General features: G+C 36.7%; 1 protein-coding gene across 1 annotated transcript in view; it reads left to right on the top strand.

Moving 5' to 3' along the window:
• The window catches only part of LOC121478059 (triadin-like), a 35,923-nt gene extending 16,085 nt beyond the window's left edge, over positions 1 to 19,838 (top strand). The window contains exons 7-8 of the mRNA XM_041732866.1: positions 11,335 to 11,376; positions 17,445 to 19,838. Coding sequence (XP_041588800.1) covers positions 11,335 to 11,376; positions 17,445 to 17,584 — 182 coding nt within the window. The 3' untranslated portion in view covers positions 17,585 to 19,838. The remainder of the gene's footprint in view (positions 1 to 11,334; positions 11,377 to 17,444) is intronic.
• The last annotated feature ends 2,182 nt before the right edge of the window (positions 19,839 to 22,020 follow it).

Genomic DNA, 22,020 nt, shown 5'->3' with positions numbered 1-22,020 from the left:
TGATGGGGACGGAAATGACTATGGCATGCTGTGCTACTTTTCCTAGTTAGGAACAGGTTTCACTTATTAAGCTTTGTGTCAAACTGGAGAAATGGTAAGATACAATCATGTGAGAGAAAACATCTTACTCATTTTGGGGTGGTTTAAAACAATCCTACTTTTTAGAGGAAGGGTGATTATCCTCATGGAAACTTTGCTTCAGGCGAAAAAAAATGGAGCAGTAACTTGGTTGAAGCCTTCAAAATAGGTACCAGCTGCCGTGCTTTCCTTCTCTGATCGCTCCCCTTGCTAGCCTCAGAAAGCGTCTGTGTATAAGGCACATTTGGTCAAATGGTTGTCACTGTCGATGATTAGTCTTTGGGTCCCAGCAATGTGGCCTCATTCATTTATTGGTGATATTAAGTTGTTCTGACATTGCCCTCAAGACAGTTTTGTCTTCTCCTCAGAGTGACAGGACAGACACTCAGAGGGGATTGCATACCTTTATTGAACACTGTGTGCACAATTCCAAATGTGAACTGTCTGCATTCTTTATTACCCCCTGAGGTCAGTCTTCAAGAATTCTGTGGCTATTGCTCAGCGTAGCAGTAAATTTTCTTTAAAACTCATGATCATTTTAAAGATAGTATAGAGGAAGCATTCAGATTTAAAAACTAAAAGAAACAGGCTATCGACTGCTGCTTTGAACCACCATGTATTCTTCTGATTTCTTGAAAAACTGTTGACTCCTAGAATGTAATATTCCACCAAACCATTTACACATAATTCAGCAAATCAACTGAGAAAATATTTTAAAGCCTTTGGGATGTCTATAGTGACAAAGTGATGCAGTGAATTAGATAAAATAAGAGGAGCAAAAATGGGAAAAAAATCCATGCAAAGTTACTTTTGTGTCGATGCTTTAGGATTCCAGCTGTTTACCTATGAGTATTTCTCGAAACTCTGGCACAAATCAGAACAGATTGCTGGTAGAAATGAACATGCAGTAACTGCTGGTACACATGCATGCATTATTTAGGTACTTTTTATTTATTTATCATGTTTGCTAAGAGTACACAGAGCAAGCTGGGCACTACACAGGAAATTTTATCTTTAAAAACAAGAAAAATAAAGTTCACAATCTAGGCCATCAATATGGTTTCCCTGAAATGTTTTTCCCTCCATATTACAGTCTCTTTTAACCTTTCCCATTATTTTACCCACTCCCATGCTCCCATGCTCAGATGAGGAAGCATTGCTTCTCACCCAAGATTTATCACTCCATGTTCTCCTTGACTCTATCCCTTCTTGCCTCCCATGATCCTGGCCCCCTCCATCCCTCCATCCTGCATCTTCAGTTCTCGCTCTAAGAAGCCTTCTCCCTTCACCTACAATATCTTCCAACTGTTCTTTCACATGCAATTTTCCTTGCTCTTTTTGCTTCCTGAGGTCATGGTACTTTTGCTTTCATTTACAATCACACTTCTGAGGTAAGTCTCCCACCAATTCTTCAGGCAACCTGAGCATTGCCTTCCAACATTTTCCTCAAATACCACACTTGAAGCTCAGCCCAGATGTCCTGATTGCTGGGCAATCACTTCTTCTCTTCTCCTCACCTCTCCTTCTTCTCACTTCTTCCTCTCTGATGCACTCAACATTGTTGGTCTCATGTCCTTTTTGAAATGTTTTCCTCTCTTGGTTATCATAATATCAGATTCCTTTTTTCGGTATGAGTATATTTGCTCAGTATGGGTTTCTGCTGCTCTTTCTTTTTCCAGAGGATTAGTTCTTCCAGTCTCAGCTCTCTTTCCTCCTCTTAGCACTTTTTCTCAATGGGGGCATCCCACCTTGTTGTCCACCTCTTTAAGGCTAAGGCCTCAAATTGTTCTGAAGCCTAACCTGACTTATCAGCTCTGGCCCCACATTTTCAACTCCCAGCTTCACCTTTTGTCTGCATAGGTTTATGACTGACCTTCCTATTATATCCCTCTTTTCTCGCTTATCCCTTGACCCCAGCAAATGCTAAAAGGAAATGACGTGTGATTTCCATTCTTCAGTTACTTAGACATAAAACTTCAAATTCTACTTTGACTAATCACTATGCTTTGTCTATGGCTCTAACTCAGTGCCAAGTCATGTTAGCATGTACTATTTCTCCTCTGAACCATTATAGTGACTTTCCAGAAGGTCCCTTTCTGGTTTCTGTCATTCCTCCATGTCATGTCTACTAAATAGATTAAGTTTTCCAAAACTTCAGATTGATTAGACCATTTATATAATAGGTATTCAATATTTCCTCACGGCAAATTTAGACTACATTCTACATTTCTTAGCCTGAGGGTCTAAAGCCTCTATGATCCAGTCTTAAACTACATTTTAAATCCTTTTTCTATAACCATTGTTTATACCAATAGGGGACACCAAAGCAATTCAAGTGTCCATGTTTTTTACTTTCCTCCATCCTTTGACCCTGTCATTCTTTTTTCTTGGATTTTTCTTCCCATTTCCAGCCATATGATCCTTCACAGCCCATCTCCAGTTCATCATGACTCCCCAAGGTCCATCTCCCATAGGATAGCTTCCAGAAAATTTCTTTGATCTCCGTAGGAGGAAGTGACCATTCCACCATTGAAAACACCTTACACTTATTTTGACGATTGTCATATACTACATTGCAACTCATAGTATCTTTTATTTGTTTGGATACTGGTCCATTTTCTCTATGACTACAAATTACTTCTTTTGTATTTTCTTTTGGTTCTTCCAAAGAACATGGCAATGTGCTCTGAAAGTAGAGATAAGAAAGTTTAGTTGAAAGAGTGTCTAGAAGTTCTAGAAAATTAGCTTTATATCTCCTTTTAATACTTTAAAAATGCAATGCTTAACACGTTTTAAATCCCCTGAGTCTCAGTGTTCTCTTGTAAAATGAGGATGTTCCACCTGTTTCTTAGTGAATTGTAAGACTTAAGTGAAAACATATGTAAAGTACCTAGTGGAGCACCTGCACAGAAAAAAAAAGCTCATTGTAGCTACTGTTATTGTTGCTGAAAGAGTAACTATTTCCTAAATGAATAAATTGCAAGAAAACTTTAAGGTAATATTCACTTTGGAAAATTAAACTGATCGTTTTTAAAGTCTGCCTTAATTTTGACATTTTTATATTATTTTTTCTTTATTCAGTATTTTTTTCTGTGCTATTTTCAATTATAGATTAGCATTCTTTCAAAGTTTTTTTGCTGTTACATACATTGCTCTTATTTACTTTAAGTTCCTCTAGAAAATGTTTGTTATTTTGGGCCTTTTTTTTAAGTTTTGAATTTTTAACATAAAGGGTGATATTAGTTTCAGGTGTACCATATGGTGATTCAACAATTTGATACATTATTCAGTGTTCATCATGATAAGTGCACTTTTTTTTTTTAAAGATTTATGTATTTATCTGAGAGAGAGAGAAAGAATGGAAGAGCTCCTGTGAGTAGGCGGAGAGGCAGAGGGAGAGAATCTTCAGGCAGATTCCCCACTGAGCATGGAGCTGGACTTGGGGCTTGATCTCAGGACTCTGAGATCATGACCTGAGCCAAAACCAAGAGTCGGATGCTTAACTGAATGAGTCACCCAGGCACCTCTCATCATGATAAGTGTACTCTTAATTCCCATCCCTTCTTTCACCCATCCCTCAATATCCTCTCTGGTAACCAGCAGTTTGTTCTCTATAGTTAAGAGTCCATTTCTCAGTTTGTCTCTTTCTTTTTTTTGTTCCCTTTTGCTCATTTGTTTTGTTTCTTAACTTTCTTTCTCTCTTGCTCATTTCTTTTGTTTCGTTTTGAAACCACTTGGTATTTGTCTTTCTCTGACTTATTTCATTTAGCATCATACTCTCTAGCTTTATCCATGCTGTTGTAAATAGCAAGGTTTCATTCCTTTTTATGGCTGAATAACATTCCATTACATATATATGTATACCACCTTTTCTTTATCCATTCAAATATCAATAGTCGCTTGGGCTGCTTTCATAATTTGATTATTGTAAATAATGCTGCATCTATTGAAAAGATCATATGGGTGTTTTTTTGTTTGTTTGTTTTAGGTTTTTTTTAAGATTTTATTTATTTATTTATGAGAGACACACACAGAGAGAGAGAGAGAGAGGCAGAGACACAGGTAGAGGGAGAAGCAGGCTCCATGCAGGGAGCCTGACGTGGGACTCGATCCCGGATCTCCAGGATAAGGCCCTGGGCTGAAGGCAGCACTAAACTGCTGAACCACCCAGGCTGCCTGATCATATGTTTTTTATCTTTGCTCTTATTGATGTGGTCTATCAAGTTGACTGATTTGTGAATATTGAACCATCCTTGAGTTCTGGGAATAAACCCCACCTTGATTGTGGTGAAAAAAATTTTTAATGAATTGTTGGATTTGCTTTGCTAGTATTGTTTGTTTGTTTGCTAGTATTTTGTTGAGGATTTTTGCATTAGAGTCATCTAAAGTATTGGTCTGTAGTTCTCTTTATTTTGTGGTGTCTTTAACTGGTGATAGTATCAGGGTAATACCGGCTTCATAAAATGAATTTGGAAATTTTCTTTTCTATGTTTTTGGAATAGTTCAAGAATATTAGGTATTAACTCTTTTTAAAAATGTCTGGTAGAATTCACCTGTGAAGCTGTTTTGTCTTGGACTATTGGTTATTGGGAGTTTTTTGATTCTGATTCAATTTCAGATATTTTTATATTGTAAACATATAAAATACATCATAAAATATGAATGATGAATCATACCCTTTATATAAAGAACAATCTGAGATTCCAACAACCTTTAAAAACCACTGTAAATATGTTTCTAATGAGTTAATATGACTGTGTGTGATAATGATGTTAAATTAATTCCAGTTTTCCAAGTTTAGGTGGGATGCTTTTAATATAGAAAGAAGAAGAGAGAGAAAAAGAGAGAAAGCAAGGAAAAAACCAAACAAGAAGTTGATATCTAACCCTAAATCTAAAACATTTACATTTATTGTAATTTCAAATTAATTTAAAATATTTCTTTTAATGCAAAACTAGCATTAGTTAATTGGCAAATGGTTGCTATTGTTGTGATAATTTTCCATAAAATAAAAAGGTAGGTGGATTTACGAGTATTTCCTTTGTAACAATTCTTATTTTAAAGAATCTAGCTTTGCTTTGTCTGTGTCCTGCTTATATATGACATTATTTTACTTGTTTCTGTGTCAGAGAAATAAGACAGGGGTTTTTTTGCCCTCAAAAGGTAACATTCACTTTGTTGTTTTCTCAAATACTTTGCACTGTTATTGATTTACATGGCTATGAACTTATTTTTTAAATAATTATCTTTCCTTTTGACAGATTTATGTTTAATTATTTCCTTTGGTAACATGTTGGTTGTTTCACAGAGATAGAATTCTTTATCTAGAGTAATACTTCTCAATGTAATAGTCTGTGGATCTCTAAGAACTCCAAAATCCTTTTAGGTGATCTGAAACGTTTTACATATTAATACTCAGCCATTACTTACCTTTGTCAGTCTCATTTTTCTCAGACGTATACAGTGGAATTCTCCAAATGGCATGTAAGAACATCATCACTCTTATATAAAGGAATGGTTTGCTTGTGAATTCTTGTGTTTACAAAAAAAATGGCTATTTTAATTTCTATTACATTAATTATCAGTAGACATAATCCATATAAACAAATGTTCTTTTAGGTCCTTAATTTTTTAAGATTGTAAAGGGTTTCTGTAACCAAAAGTTTGAGAGCTACCATTATGGAGAATAAGAAATGGAATCAAGATAAGATTGCTTGTTGAGAATGATAAATATATAATTTTTAGTATAAAATTTGCTAATTCATATATCAAGTCCACGTGTTTAAAAATACATGTAATTATACGCCATATCTATCAGTGACCTAAGACTAGACTCCACATTTTTTATTGTTCTTAGAATTCCCCTCCAAATTTTAGTTTTAATATTAATGTTATATAAATATATATATATCCATGTATATTTGTATGTTATACAAACACACATACACACATATATGTATATACACTCACAGTCTCCTTAATGCCAACATATTAGCTGTTGAAGTTATATCTGTTTTCAGCCTCGTAGAACCAAGGCTACCTTTGACTCCCTGCAAAGACTTACCTCCTGAACTTTTGTAAAATCCCATCCTGTTCTCTTTTTGATCCATGACTGGAGATCAGGCTGAGAGCTCAGCAAATACTTTCATACAAAGGGCAAAGAGAATTTCTGTTTTTTTTTTCAGTGCATTACATTCAATTACAAAATAACACACACACACATCTATATATTATAAATTTACCTGTTTATAAATTTATATACATATAGTTAAGTATTGGAACAGACACTTATGTGAAATGAGGCAGATTGTGAAATTGAGACAAAGAAGAAATTCTTTTAGTTAATGAGAAGATCCATGCACTACTTGAAAATACATAATTTAGACCTTTCTATCATCATCATTTTATTGTTTTCATAAACTAATAGTTCTCTAAGAACCCCTGTGTCTGTAGCCTTAATTCAATAAGTATAAAAGAGTTATACAAAAGCCAGACTTTGACGTCAAAATGTTTAAAAGATTGAAATGGTAGCCGCACAGACAAATCCTCCCATGTGTTTTTGACTCTGTTATAGTAGAGATGTCTGAATTTGATTAGAGGATGGTTTCATTAACACTTGTGATTCCTTCAGAATCTAAGTTTCTTTCTTTGTTTTTTTTCAAATCTAAGTTTCTATATACATAAAGGATGGAGTCTACAAATTGAAAGTCAGGATAATATTATCATTCTTAATTGTTTGGAATATGATTGTCTAAATTACAGTGGTTAAGCACACAGAACAGATATATTTTCCTCTTCATTGTCATTATCATTTTCAAATACAGCCAAGTAACTCTTCTATTCATACCCTCTGAAAAAGAATGGATTGTTGGAAGAGAGACATTCCTTCATCTCTGCTCTGCACAAGTTCATGATTCTTGCAGCCAGTAATATAATGCATAGGTTCTAGAATGAGAGAGAACTAGGTCTAGGAGGCCATCCTCAAGAGGTGGAATGGCACAATGATTGGTAACACAATCTCCAGAACCAGAAGGCCTGAGTCCGAATCCCAGTTTTCCCCACCAACTATCTCGCAAACCTTGAGTCTCTAGCCATTTGTCCTACCTACAAAATGGGAATAGTAATAGGATCCTCTTCCCAAATTTCCAGAGGAAGTGAAATATTTTATTATTTATAAAGTGCTTAGAACAGTGGCTGCAACATAACAGGTATACTATCTGCAATAAATATAAATCCTCATTCAAGTGACTCTAATCCAGGTAGATTGGGATCTCCAGTCCAGTCCTTCCACTTAAGTCACTCCGTGACCTTGGGCAGCACTTAACCCCTCTCTGCCCCATCTGTATAGGAGATTTAAAATAAGAACACTCACCTCACAGAGGGCTCGTCAGAATTGAATGTGCTAAAACATATGAAATAATAAGGCACAGCAGATGGTATAAAGACTTATTAACTATCATTAAAAGTGACCTCTCAACTCACTCAGTTTTGCCTATTAACTCAATGCCTGCCACTTCTAAACTTTTCCAGATATCCTGCCTTCTTTCTTCCTATTAGACACTTGCAATTTTATGACCGCCAACACCACAACTTGCAACTTTATGACCGCCAACACCACAACACCACAACTGAACTAGGAAACTAAACTTTTCATAACTCCCAGCTAATGAGTGCCTCCTGAGATTTCCTTGTTGCTGAGAATGGCATCACTATCTTCCTCCAAACTCAACACATTAGGCTATCCCTTGTTACACCAAAGACCTGCATTCATATGTATTCAATCCCACTTCACTCAACCTACAAAGCTTCATTTACACTCAACCCCTGCAGCCACAGAAATCATTGTTTCTATGTGGACGATTAAAATACATTCCCAATTTCTTTTTCTGAATCCCTTCTCTCATATTCTAGTCTTGTTATTTTTACAAAGTACATTAACATATGATTTCCCTCTTGAACAACCTTCACTGGCTATGACATTAAGTAGAGACTACTCAGCCTGACATCTGTCTTTCCACATGATAATCTTTCTAACCTCAACATTCCCTGTGATCCTTGAATATATTCTGTGCTTTGCTGTCTTCTTCTAGTCTTCTGATGGTTGCCTTCGCTGCAAATTGGCCATCTCCCTCAGTCAAAATCCCCTCTATATGAGGGGACCCATTTTTTAAAAGATTTTGTTTATTTATTCATGAGAGACACACACACACACACACACACTTCAGAGGCAGAGACACGGGCAGAGGGAGAAGCAGGCTCCATGTAGGGAGCCTGATGTGAGACTTGATCCCAGATCTCCAGGATCAGGCCCTGGGCCGAAGGCAGCGCTAGCTAAACCGCTGAGCCACCTGGGCTGCCCTAGGGGACCCATTTTAAATTAGGCTTCCTTTTTTTTTTTTTCTTTTTAATGAAAAGGTACCATTTATTAAGGGATATGTGAGAAAATAAAACTCATTGTGCTCTAAAATTGTACAAGTTATAAAAATTATTTTTTAAAAAATCAATGTTCTAATAGCTGTGAAGTTTCAGTGGTAAGTTTTGAATAATTCTCCCTTCCCTTCCCTTTCACAAATAAGATACAGGTACACTCAGCTCATCACAGAACCCCAAGGCCCCTAACTCGTTATCTGATTCTGCTTCCCAGTCCTTGTCCTCAGGCTTAGGAATTTGGCTTAGAGGCTGTGCTGTCCAGCTCAGGCCTGCCTCTAAGGCAACAAATACCAAATTATTCACTTTAGCAGCTTGAACTGTTTATCCTTCAACTAAAGTGGGGTATCTGCACTGATAGGACCCTAAAAACTGACAAAAGGAAAAATATCACATTCCTTATTCTTGTGCAAACTTAACAAAAAATTGAACCATCTCTATTTGATACCAAACTTGGGTATGGCTGTTGTACATCAATATTTCTTGACTTTTTCCACATCTCACCTAAAGTATATTTCCTCAGGTAAACCTTCCAAGGAAAAAAATAAAAATAAAAATAAATTAGACTTCCTTCATAAACTATTTTCCTGACTGTCCCTCCCCCCGCCCCAAGGAAATTATTCCTTAAAATTCCATTGGCACATGTTGATACATCTTTTATGGTAATGACTATACCTTTTTAGAGAGTCAAGTATTTGTTTTATCAAAACCACCACTCACATAATCAATGCTCAAGTTATAAAAGTAAATGGACTGTAAATATGCTGTTTCTTTGTATTCTGAGCAGTGACAGTCACAGTACATTCGTTATTCCTAGTTCAGTAAATTTTTGTTGCCATTAAGCTGCTTGCACAGAGACTGCATCTCTATAGCAACTGCCCTAGGCTTGTACTTGCCCTTCTTGTGCCTTCCATGAGCCGGAGCGATTGACATGTGACTCGTTTCTTACCAGCTTTTATCACTTGTATCTACGTTATGCTGGCTCAGAATACAGAATTTGGATAAGAGAAGAAGCTAAGGTTTTTATTCTACCCATATTTCTTTCCCCAAGGATAAAAGTGGATCGAGAGAATAAGTGTCTTAGTTCTAAATGTGCTATAATCTACAAAAATAAAATCTATATTTCTTGTGTACAAGAACCTGGCATTATTTTATTTTTATAAACGTCATCCATAGATATTAGCAGATTCTTGCTACACAATGAAAATAAAACTATTATTTGATTCTTCTAAAAACTCTAACCTCATTTTAAAAATAGAGTTATTATTTTAAATTATCATATACTCATTTATACCTTTTCTTTATTCATAACTGCTGAGTAGTTTAAGACCATGGTTATTTAATTCAGTATTTGAGTTAAACTTATATTTAAATAGTTCCCTTTTTTAGCTGCCTTATTTATTTCTTAAGTTTTTATTTATTTGAAAGAGAGAGCGAGTACAGCAGGGAGAAGGGGCAGAGGGAGATGGAGAAGCAGACTCCCCACTGAGCGGGGAGCCTGACCTGGGGCTTGATCCCAAGACCCTGGGATTATGACCTGAGCCAAAGGCAGACAACTGACTGAGCCACCCAAGCACCCCTATATTTCAATACCTCTAAATTTATCAGGTTGAAATTTTAATAATTCACCGCTCCGGACCAAGTGGATGCTCCAGTCCACATTTAAGCGACACTGCCAAGGGCAGGAGTAAAGGATGCTCAAATTGAGGAAATCATAAATGCTCTGAACTATGACCTTGAATGAAGTGAAGCCAGTTTGTAACCACCATACCTAAGATCCAGCTGTAGAGAGTAAGCTGTGGACAGAGCTGGAGTGGTTCTTGCCTGATTTAAACTCTGCTCCATCCTGACAAGAAAAAAAAAAAAAAAAGAAAGAAAGAAAGAAAGAAAGCTCTTTTGGGGTCTCTGTCTTTACTTTGGAATCCTGGTGTGACTTTTTTCCCAAGGTGGTTAATTAAAAAATACTATTTTAAATAAATAGTTTTTAAATATTCACTGTAAAAGAAATGCTAGTAATTTTATTTCTTTTCCCCATTTTGTTCTTTTACATAATAGCATCTCTTCCTAAAGGTCACATTTATTTTTTATTAGAGAAAATTTGCATACTGACCTATTTTACCCCTTTTCTATTTATTAGTGAGCAGCTGGTATGCAAAATCTGAATAAATGATAGAAAACCAACCCTCTTTCAGATCATTATGAATGCTAAAAAGTTGATGTGAATATTTAAAGATCATTTAATTACATTGTGTTAAAATTATCTCAGACTTAAAATTTCTTCCACATTATTCCATATGTGCCTGTACACAAAACACCAAGAAATTTACATAATGTACCATTAGAATCATTGTTTATGTATTTGAGCTTTGGTTCAACTTTTAATGACTTTTAATTGCCTCTACAATTGTCAGAAGACAAAAATCTAATCAGTCTGCTAATAAAATATGTGGGTGGATATTTTTCTGAGAATCCACCTTGTGGATGTGAAGCTACTTACCTCAAACTTCCTAAATCCCAGGGATGCTGGTGGTTTGGGAAGGAAAGAAAAGTAAGTTTGGGAAAGGCACTGTCGGTCAGCCCTTCTTTCCGTAGCCAGCCTTTGCCAGCCTGCTGATCACAGCCTGGCATGGAATCCATCTCCTCCCCACCTTCTCCCCACATCAGAGAAGTTGTCTTGTTTGTCAGGAAGTTCCTATTCATAGGGACACTAGATGCTGAGTTCATAGAGTAAGACATCCTGTGACTCAAAAATCTTTAAATACAAAATTTCCTCTTTGGGAAATCTGGAAAATAGACTGTGGGTTGATGTGTCCTTTCTTTACTCTCTAGGAGAAGATTTGGAAGATGTATCAGCTTCAAAGAAAGCTAAAGGTGAGTTTGTGATTGTCAATGTATTTATAAGTTTTCTCTTAAGGCTGTAATGTTTTGTCTGTTTTATTAAGCTATTTTTGATCTAGTTCTCAGCTTTTCCTAAGTAATGGTTAGATGGTAGGCCTATTTTTTAAAACAAATAGCTTTTTTGCAGTATTTGGAAAAATAGATATATGTGAATATCTGCACATATTGAAGGCACTAGTTGGATGGACACTGGTTTATTTAAAAGTAATTATTAGGGGCATCTGGGTGGCTCAGTGGTTGAGCATCTGCCTTTGCTCAGGGCATGATCCTGGGGTCCTGGGATCGAGTTCCGCATCAGGCTCCCCGCAGAGAGCCTGCTTCTCCCTCTGCCTGTGTCTTTGCCTCTCTCTGTGTCTCTCATGAATAAATAAATAAAATATTTAAAAAAATAAAAGTAATTATTAGATGCATTTATTGTCCAAACTACTTACAAGAACAATATTTCAAAATTATCATTTCACCAAGAATTGTGGGGATGCTATTTGACAGGAAGAGGACCACATTAAGTGTTCAAAGATGAAATTGATATATTTTTTAAAGATGAGAGAGAGAGAGAGCATGAGTGGGGTAGGGGGAGGGGTAGGAGGAGAGGGAGAAGCAGACTCGAGGCTCGATCCCAGGCCCTGAGATCAGGACCTAAGCCAAAGGCAGACTGAGCCACGCAGGCATTCCTGGCATATTTTTATTAAGAATATTTGAAATAGGGATCCCTGGGTGGTGCAGCGGTTTAGCGCCTGCCTTTGGTCCAGGGCGCGATCCTGGAGACCCGAGATCGAATCCCACATCGGGCTCCCGGTGCATGGAGCCTGCTTCTCCCTCTGCCTGTGTCTCTGCCTCTCTCTCTCTCTCTGTGTGACTATCATAAATTAAAAAATAAAAAAAAATAACTAAAAAATATTTTTTTAAAAAAAAGAATATTTGAAATAATTTGCCTATACTGACAGAAATTACATAGAGGAAGGAAGGGAAAAAGGAATGGAAGGAGGATGGAAAGACAAACCTCAGAAAAATATGCCACAACCAGATGCATAATCTTGAGCAAGTATTTTCAGGACCAAATTTCCTTATCTATATTGTAAGGGTTTCAACTAATTTGATGTGTGTGTGTGAGTGTGTGTGTTTTCTCTGAGGAGTTTTCTGGCTCCATAGTTTGGCTTATTATATAATAAATATTTTCTATTCTACTTCTAAACTTTCCTGTACGCAATAGAGTTTTCCTAAAAGTTGTTCTTGCCATGAAAATATAAGTACTATAGCAGGGCCCAGAATTAATTAATAGTGTAGAAAGTAGTGCTTTGAGAAAAGACACAAGGGAATGGACACCTGAGTCTTAAGAAATGATTTACATTTTCCCTAAGATATGTTTTGAATACTGAACTTTTAGATATTTTTTAAACTTGAATTATTAAAAACAACAACTCTTTTTTTTTTTTTTTTTTTATTTATTTATGATAGTCACAGAGAGAGAGAGAGAGGCGGAGACACAGGCGGAGGGAGAAGCAGGCTCCATGCACCGGGAGCCTGATGTGGGATTCGATCCCGGGTCTCCAGGATCGCGCCCTGGGCCAAAGGCAGGCGCCAAACCGCTGCGCCACCCAGGGATCCCCTAAAAACAACAACTCTTAATGTGTTTTCAACTTCTAGATCTTTGCTTCTCAAACTATTTTATACATAAATATTCTGACAGTCTTAAAATGGAATAAATCTGGGTTGGAGCCTAAGAACTACCTTTATGTCAGTCTCCAGGTAATAGTGAAACTCTTGGTATTTGGATCACACTTTGAGAAAAAGGTCCTTGAGCTCATTCAGATTTTGATGAAGTCTAAAACCTAACTTTTGATGAAAGACACACACACACACACACACACTCACATCTTTCTAACATTTCAGAGTTTTATAGGAAACCCCCCAAAAGCCCAAATATGAATACCAGACAAGAACTTCTAACTTGGAGAAAGGGTTCACAGAGATAGCTTCAATTTCTCCATCACTAGATAACTGCCTGGTGCCCATTCACTACAGGAGAGAAGCCCTTGAGCCAGATGAGAAAAGGGAAGGATACAGGACACCATTCTGTGATATTCTTTCATGGCAATGGTGGTCACAAAAAAACTGCAGTTCCTAAAAAATTTAGAATGATTTTGACTGAAATATCATCATTTAGCCAACTTACCCTTACCATATTACAACTCTGAAAATCAAAGACCTCTTCTAAGAAAAGAATGTGTGTCATCTAGTTCTCATCCACTAACATCCAACACATCAGGACCAGTTTTCCTGTTTTAACAACTGCCTGTCAAATGCCACATTCTTTTCTTCAACTGGTTCTTCTCTCCTTTAAAATAGTGAAAGATTGAGCAGAATCTGAATAAGAACCTAGCATATATTAAAAGAACCTAGCATTCACTCTTGTTTCTTTCATACTGCACACCTCTTTAGACATTTTCATCTCCCTCCATATTTGTATGATAGCTGGGAATGTACAGATTACTTACTTTCATATTTTTGTATCCATTAGAAGAAGCTGAAGATGTGTCTTCCACAAAGAGGCAAAAAAGTAAGTTCATTGTTACATTAAAATGATAAAGTCATTCTATATTAAGATGGTAAGTGTAAATTGACACTTTAAGACTCTTAAGAAGACCCATAATAGAAGAAAAAGATTTCTAGCCTGGACGTGAAGAATAACATTAAAGTAGGTCATTTCTATTTCTAAAAGAAGTTCATCATTTTTTGCATCAGGCAAGAGGCACGTATTTGGAAGAATTAAAAGTAATGACTGAAGTGGCATTTGTTGCAAACCATTCTGCACAACTCTGATCCTGAACACCCTCACTGAACCCATGCTTAAATGTGTGTCACTGCTTGCTGTAAGAATAAGACAGCTGAAGTGACATGCTAAACTTTTTAATATGAAAATGAAAAAAATGTAGAATTCTAGGACTCGGCAATTCAATTGCTTAGAAACTCACTTCTAAGATTGAAAGTTCTTTTTGGTTTTTCTAGATATATGGCAGGGGCTCAATATTCAATCCTTGGGATTGTTGATTTCAAATGCAATCAACATTCAGGTACAGCTACAAAATTCAATATCCAAGATTCTCATTATTCTGGTACTTCCAAATTAGACATTTTTCTTCAAATGGTGAAGCAATACATTTTGCATCCACATTTGCATTAAAGTCATTGCTGGACAGACGAAAGGAAGCAATGTTTGAAATAAGTGTGACAGAGATTTGTTTCACATAATGGGTTTTTTGTTTTTGTTTTTGTTTTTTACTTGAGAAGGAGAGAGAGCACAGGCATTGGGGGAGGTAGGGCCAGAGGGAGAGGACGAAATAGGCTCCCCACTGAGCAGGGAGCCCTATGCAGGTTGGATTTTAGGACCCTTGGGATCATGATGGGAGTTGAAGGTAGACACTTAATCAACTGAGCCACCCAGGTGCCCCTCACATCATTATTTTATTTTATTTTATTTTATTTTATTTTATTTTATTTTATTTTATTTTTTTAAGATTTAATCTATTTATTCATGACAGACTCACAGAGAGAGAGAGAGAGAGAGAGAGAGAGAGGCAGAGACACAGGCAGAGGGAGAGCAGGCTCCATGCAGGAAGCCTGACATGGGACTCCATCCTGGGTCTCCAGGATCACACCCCGGGTTGAAGGCGAAGGCGGCACTAACCCGCTGGGCCACCGGGGCTGCCCACATCATGATTTTAAAGTAAAGAATACACATTTATCTGAGGAAATGACATCAATAATGTTTTCCAAATTCTAAATGTTTCTTTAATGTATTTCTGAAGGAAATTACTAAAATGCGTACTATAATAGCAAATGCCTCCTACTCTGCATTAATACTTGATTCATTGAACAAATATTAAGTGCCTACTATGTTCCAAGCTCTGCCTTAGATGCTGGGGATATTGCACCAGAGGAGAGATAGTCATTGGAAGCCTTCATATCCATACCATCAGCTTGTGACAAATATGGGGAAATAAGCAGTCTTAATACTTCTCAATATTATCGCAAAATCTTATAAAATCAAACTGGGTATATTTCTGATTTAAATAGTAGTTTCCTAATTGTTCATCTACTGGTAAAAATTTGTGGCTATGTCACAGAAACAGCTGAAGCCTTTTATTCTATAAATTAATATTAAAACATAATTTAAGGGATGAATAAATAAATACATCTTTTTATTCTCATGAATAAATATATCTTTTTTAAAAATCAAAAAAAACATAATTAAAAAAAATCACACAGAAGGATAGGTGGATTGCATCAATGTCAAGTTCCTGTTTAGAATATTGTACTATAGTTTTACAAAGTTGTCACCATTGTGGGGAAACCCCGGTGAAAGAGATACAGAAATCTCTCTGTATCATTTCCTACAACTGTGTGCAACTTTAGACTAATCTCAAAATAAAAAGTCTAAGTAAAAATAAATGAATGAATAAATCAATTCAATATTTTTAGTAAAACAGTTACCAAATATTTAAGTTCAATTGGGGGATTTACTATAGAAAAACAATATTTCCTATATTCATCTTACTATGGAGTGGTTCTATAGTCGGATATTCCTGAGTCTTTTATATAAGAGCTAAAATTTGCAGCTATAATGATATTTTCATTAATAGCCCTATCGACATCAATTAAGTGTCGGAACTGTGCCCATGTGTGGTAAGTTCAGCTAGAAGGTAGCCTGCCTCAGCTGGACTCTTCCACTTTTAGCACTGGTGCTGCCATTGCTTATATGCAGCCAGCTTTATTGCCATCCCCGTTAGCACCCAACAACCTTGGAGGTGGGACAGGTTGTGTTACTGCCTCTCTCTGAAGCTGGAACAAAATAATAATAAGAAGAAGAAGAAGAAGAAGAACAGTGATCCTGGGGCAGCCCCGGTGGCTCAGTGTTTTAGCACCTGCCTTCGTCCCAGGGCCTGATGCTGGAGACCCAGGATGGAGTCCCACATTGGGCTCCTTTCTTGGAGGCTGCTTCTCCCTCTGCCTGTGTCTCTGCCTCTCTCTGTGTCTCTCTCTGTCTCTCATGAATAAATAAAAAAATCTTAAAAAAAAAAAGAACAGTGATTCTGTATGAGATGAAGTAGAAAGAACTAAGTTCATAATTTCCCTCATTGCTTCCTTCTGTTGCTTTGCTTTGTTTTTATGCTACTTCATAAGCCCCTTAGACTCATATGGATTTGGCCAGCTTCACCACAGTCCACATGGCAGTCTCTTCAATGGTCCTTCTCTTTCCTGGCCATCAGCAAAAAGTGGCTCATTAACAGATGGCAAATAAATGAAATGGAAAACACTGAAGAGTCAGCGGGTGCCCGTGATGGTTTGAAAAGCCAAAGTTACCGTCTCTGAACAAAACTGCAACCAGGAGCATGGGGGGCATCGGCAGCACAAGCTCCTACCTGCTGCACTACAGCCCTTGCTTGTCTTTAAGGTCTTTCTGTGTTGCTTTCCGCTCTGCCGGCAGAGCTGCTACCTGGAAGCATTGCCGTAAAAAGTAACTGTGCCATTTGAGGAGAGCCTCCAGAGTAAAGGCATGTGGAAAACCTCAACTCTAGGAACCACAAGGCTCTCTGTGCTTTTATTAAAACACTCAAAGAAAAAAATCAGTTATTTGGCATATTGATAAGCTCATGTTTTAGCATCTGTTACCACATAACAGTTTTCTGAGTGCTGCGCACACCAACAGATTCCTGTAATGTCGGTGCTTTGACTTTCTATGTCAGATCATTTTTATTATCATTTATTAAGGGCTTATTAGGTGCCAGGAAAGATTTCAAGTGCTTCGCATACACTTACTGATTTACTTTCCACAACACTTCTAGGAAGCTTTCGCTATAGTGTTTTGACTTTACATGTGAGGAATGCAAGACACAATATGGTTGATTCACTGGCTAGTTATTGTCAAGTCTCTGTGGCTGAAGATCCCATGTTCACTGACATTGTACTATCAGGCCATGTTTCACCTTTGTTCCTGCTCGCATTCTATTTGTTTTAACAGATTATCATGCTCTGTTCCCTAGGCCCCATCAGTTTCTTCCAGTGTGTCTACTTGGATGGATACAATGGCTACGGATTTCAGTTTCCTGTCACTCCCGCATACCGTCCTGGAGAGAGCTCTGGCCAACCAAGTTCTCCAGGACAGAAGCAACAAGGACAATAGACCCCCTACGCACAGCCCTTCCAAGTGCTTTAAGACTTTGAAAATAGGACCTTCTGTTTGTCTGCAGTGACATAGGCAACTGAAATCATGAATCCGGGGAGTGTCTCTGAAACTGTTTTACTCTTCTTGAATGATAAGCAAACACGTTGAAAGATCTGGCACTCAAGAATCTGTTATTAGTGTTTGTTGCTAGTGTGGATGCTTATATATTTTTTTTTATTTCTACTCACTGTAGCTTTGCTCACAAGTTAATTTAAAGTTTACTTAATGATCTTTTAAACATACTTGACGCAATTACAAAATGGAATTCCTGATTTCAGTGCGATGTGGTTTTAAGTGACAACACAGATGCTTTCAGTTCAAAAGAGTGCAGGAGCTTATACGAAAGCTGCTCTTTATCATGTGGATCTTTGAACGCAATCTGACCACTAAGATGATGTTAATAGTTTAATTTTATTTATGTCTCTTCCTATTTTAGTTACAGTAATGCTCTAAGAATGGGTAGTAGTTGCCACAAATAGGGCTGTAAGTTCCTTGTGATGCTCTTTCACATAGAATTCAAAATATCTCTGAACTTTGGACATGGCAAGATGGAGTAGAAATATTTGATGTTTGATAAATCTTATTTCAAAGATTTATCTTGAATTATAATTAGGACATTGTCTCCAGTGGAAATAAACCATCCAGTTAGGCAGGTCTGGTGAAAGTGTTTTTTAAAAAATAAAAGCAAATGAGATGTAGTATTTTCAGATTTCTCCAGACTATGTCCTAATAGAAATGTCACCTGGGTGAAATTTTAGATCAGTCACTAAATATGGGTGACAGACACAAACGTATTTCACTTCATTTTAATAGGATTATCCTATGCAGTTAAATATGTTTACTTTCTCAAAAAATACATATATAAATATAGAAGTTAATGTCATCAAAATTGAAGAAATGCATTTTAACCATAAATGCTTCATGAGATGTCTTACTTGTTTTTTGCAGTAAGTGGTGATCAGTGCCAAGGAAATAAATGACTATCTTTAAGTTACTTGATAATGCATCACTGGGAATGACTATTATGGTTTTGTCACCTTTTTGTCTCCAAGTGATATGAACACTTGTGTTCTTTACCACATTTTTCTATCAACATTAAAAGTCATGCCACTGTGACCTTTATCATGTTTACAGTTGCAACTCAACTTATGACAAATAAGCTCAGGAAATAAGTTCTCCTTTTTTGGCATTCTAATTACCCTCTGGTGGGGTAGCCAGAGCCAATACTAGCCAAGTGACTTATTTTCAAGGACTGTAACTATGTAAGTTCTTTAAGTCCTAGTTAGGTCACTATTTTACTAAAATATCACTAGGCTAGGGCATCAGTTACACATTCAGTATCAATAATGGATTTTCAGTGACTTTGGCAAAAAGAGTTGGTCTCAGGCACATGCTAGTGGATCTAACTCACACCACAAAAGCCAATGTTTTAATGAACCAAGATTAACGACACTCTTTTGGGGGGACCTGGAGTATGTACCTTCAGGACTGACCACATGGTATAATCTTGCAAAGCCCCCTTTCATGTAGCAATGGAAACTTTTGGGTAGGACTGTAGATAAACTTTATTACTCAACTGTTCCTACAGCTTGTCCAATTTAATGAAGAAGGGAATGGAGAGAAAATATGACAATTGTTTAGATTTCATAGAATGGTTTATCCATTCTTTCATTCAATGGCTATTGAGTACTTACTCTACTTACTCTTTCTAGGGCACTATGTTAAGCACTGGACTACATAAGAAAATTATTAGAGATAAATTCTATTCCCAGTGCTGTCCTGACACAACATGTGGCCTTGGAAAATTTCCTAAATGTACTATGATGGTTTCCCTATGTGTGAAATAGGGATCAAGACAAACAACCTGATACCTCACAGATGTACTGTGGACAATGACAATATATCTTAATACAAATATGACATCAAAATAAATTTCAGAAATAATACTTTTGGATGCGGCACTAATTTTTCCTGAGTGCTTTTCTACATTATATCATTGTTTCTTTTACTGTCATTATAAAAACCAATAAGAAGTAAAAAAGGACAATTTATTGTAACTAGAATTTAAACAAATAATTAAGATGTAAACAACATTAATAATGATTATTAAAGATATATCTGCTTAAAGTTACAATGATGATAGCACTTGAAAAACGATGAAACTCATCTGTTTGAATCGTTTCATTAAATAAAGTATTTCTAGCCCTTTCAAGTTTGTGCTTTACATTAAAAAGGAAAAGATAAATGGTTCAGTTAAAAGTTTTTGTCTTTAGTAGAGCACTCACAATTCATGTCATATTGGTCAAAAGTATGTGATATTTAATAATTGTCCTAGTTCTCCATTTTGTCCAATTGGTATGAGGTACCTATCCCAACCATCCACTCTTCCCCAAACTTCACTTCCTCTTTATAGATGAAGGTCTATAGAAAATTAATAACTACCTAAGGTTTTTATTTATGTTTAGTTTTCATAAAGTCAGAAAAATCATCATTCAAAAGGGACAGGTCTTTTTCAAAATAATTCCCATGGAAAGTGCCTGCATATTAAATCATCCTGGTATATCCATGTAAAAACTCCTCTAGAAATTTTTGGAAACTGAAACTATATTTCCTTACGTTATTTTACTGGAAAAAGGCAAAGAGAATAATGAATGTTATTGCTGATAAAAAAAACTCAGGGACCAGGGATCCCTGGGTGGCGCAGCGGTTTAGCACCTACCTTTGGCCTAGGGCGCAATCCTGGAGACCCGGGATCGAATCCCACGTCAGGCTCCCAGTGTATGGAGCCTGCTTCTCCCTCTGCCTCTCTTTCTCTCTCTCTGTGTGACTATCATAAATAAATAAAAAATAAAAAATAAAAGAATCCAACCAATCCAAGAGTCTTTAAAAAAAAAAAGAAAAGAAAACTCAGGGACCATCTAGCTCAACTGGCACATAGAGAAAGATAAACCTAATCCCTAGAGAAATGCATAAATTTGCTCAAAGTCACTGACTGCTTCAAAGCCTGGCCTAGAACCTTAGTCTGCTAGTTCCTAACTGTTCTTAATTACATCCTCAGTGTGTTATTATAAAAGTTAGCTAATTTACCCAGCATCTCAAAATCCATTTTTTGAATTATAATTGGTATCAGATATGTAACCCCATGTGAAAAGGCTCGCTTTTTCCTATATAAGAGCTGAAAAGGACATTAAGAGTGAATCACATTCATTTGCTTTAGAGATACAGAACAGGAATCTCAGAGATATTAAGTGATATGCCAGGGTCACATTGCTAGTAGGAGCAGAACTAAACCCAAAACTCAAGTGTCCTGTTTTCTAATCACTACACATTCTTTTCCGTGTGACTCCGTGTGATGTTTCCACCATTATAAGCTTCCCTCTGTGATTTGCAAATTCATTAAAGCATGGAAACTCAGCACAGCTTTCCAGAAACTGGCCTCCTGACACCATTGCTCTACTCCTTTCACACTTCTGCTACTGCTACCCTGTGCCTTTTCCCCTTGTTAATCGTGGGTCCCCATAAAACATTTGGACATTCCTGCAGATGTTTCCTCTTGTGTACAAAGATACATAGCTTCGTTTTCCCATACTATTTAACTGTGAAGATGTTATAAGTCACTGAGAGACCCCAAATATTTACCCCAAATAGAAAGAAAACAAAACAAAAAAAAACTCTCTTTAAATTAATCATGACTCATCCGAAATGTGAGTTAAAATAAAAATACATGCTTTTCAAAACATATTTATACTCTAAAGGAAAGCTCGGAATAAATAATGAAGTGAATTAATGCTTGTTAATATTTAAGTCATACAAATTCCAGTAAGTACATGTCATCAAATAGTAAGAGCAAAGAAGGAAATTCTTGGTTTCTTATACAGCCACATTCATCTCTTGGTCACGTACACCTTGGAAGATTGTCAACCTCCGTGTCCACACTCTGTGGTAAACTTTTAGCAAGAACTAACTACTTGCATCAAGCCAGTAGTGCTATTTTACTTCTTTCCCTACTACATGCAAATCTTTCTTTAAAAACTTATCAGGAGTACACTTCATCCTCTGAGCAGAGTTGCCAGGCCAGATGTGTTTTCAGAATAAATATGCTGGGGTAGCGTCTGGTGGATTAGTGGCTCTCAAACCCAAGGTCAGATTCTAATTCTGGGAGTATTTATCTAATTCCAGGTCATTTATCTTCTCTGTTCTTCAATTTTTCATCTTCTAAATAAAAATAAAAGTTCCTGTGGCACAAGGACATTCATCTTTGGTGAGGAAAATTATGGGGAAGCACCATGTAAAGGGATATTACTGTTAAGACCTTTCAAATTCCCTTCCAGCTTTGTTATTAAATGGATCATATATGCCCTACCCTGAAGATCAAGTGTTGCTAAGTGGTATAA

This window comes from Vulpes lagopus, chromosome 2, assembly GCF_018345385.1.
Source record: "Vulpes lagopus strain Blue_001 chromosome 2, ASM1834538v1, whole genome shotgun sequence".
Taxonomy (NCBI): domain Eukaryota; kingdom Metazoa; phylum Chordata; class Mammalia; order Carnivora; family Canidae; genus Vulpes; species Vulpes lagopus.
This window is presented reverse-complemented; position numbering and strand designations above follow the sequence as displayed.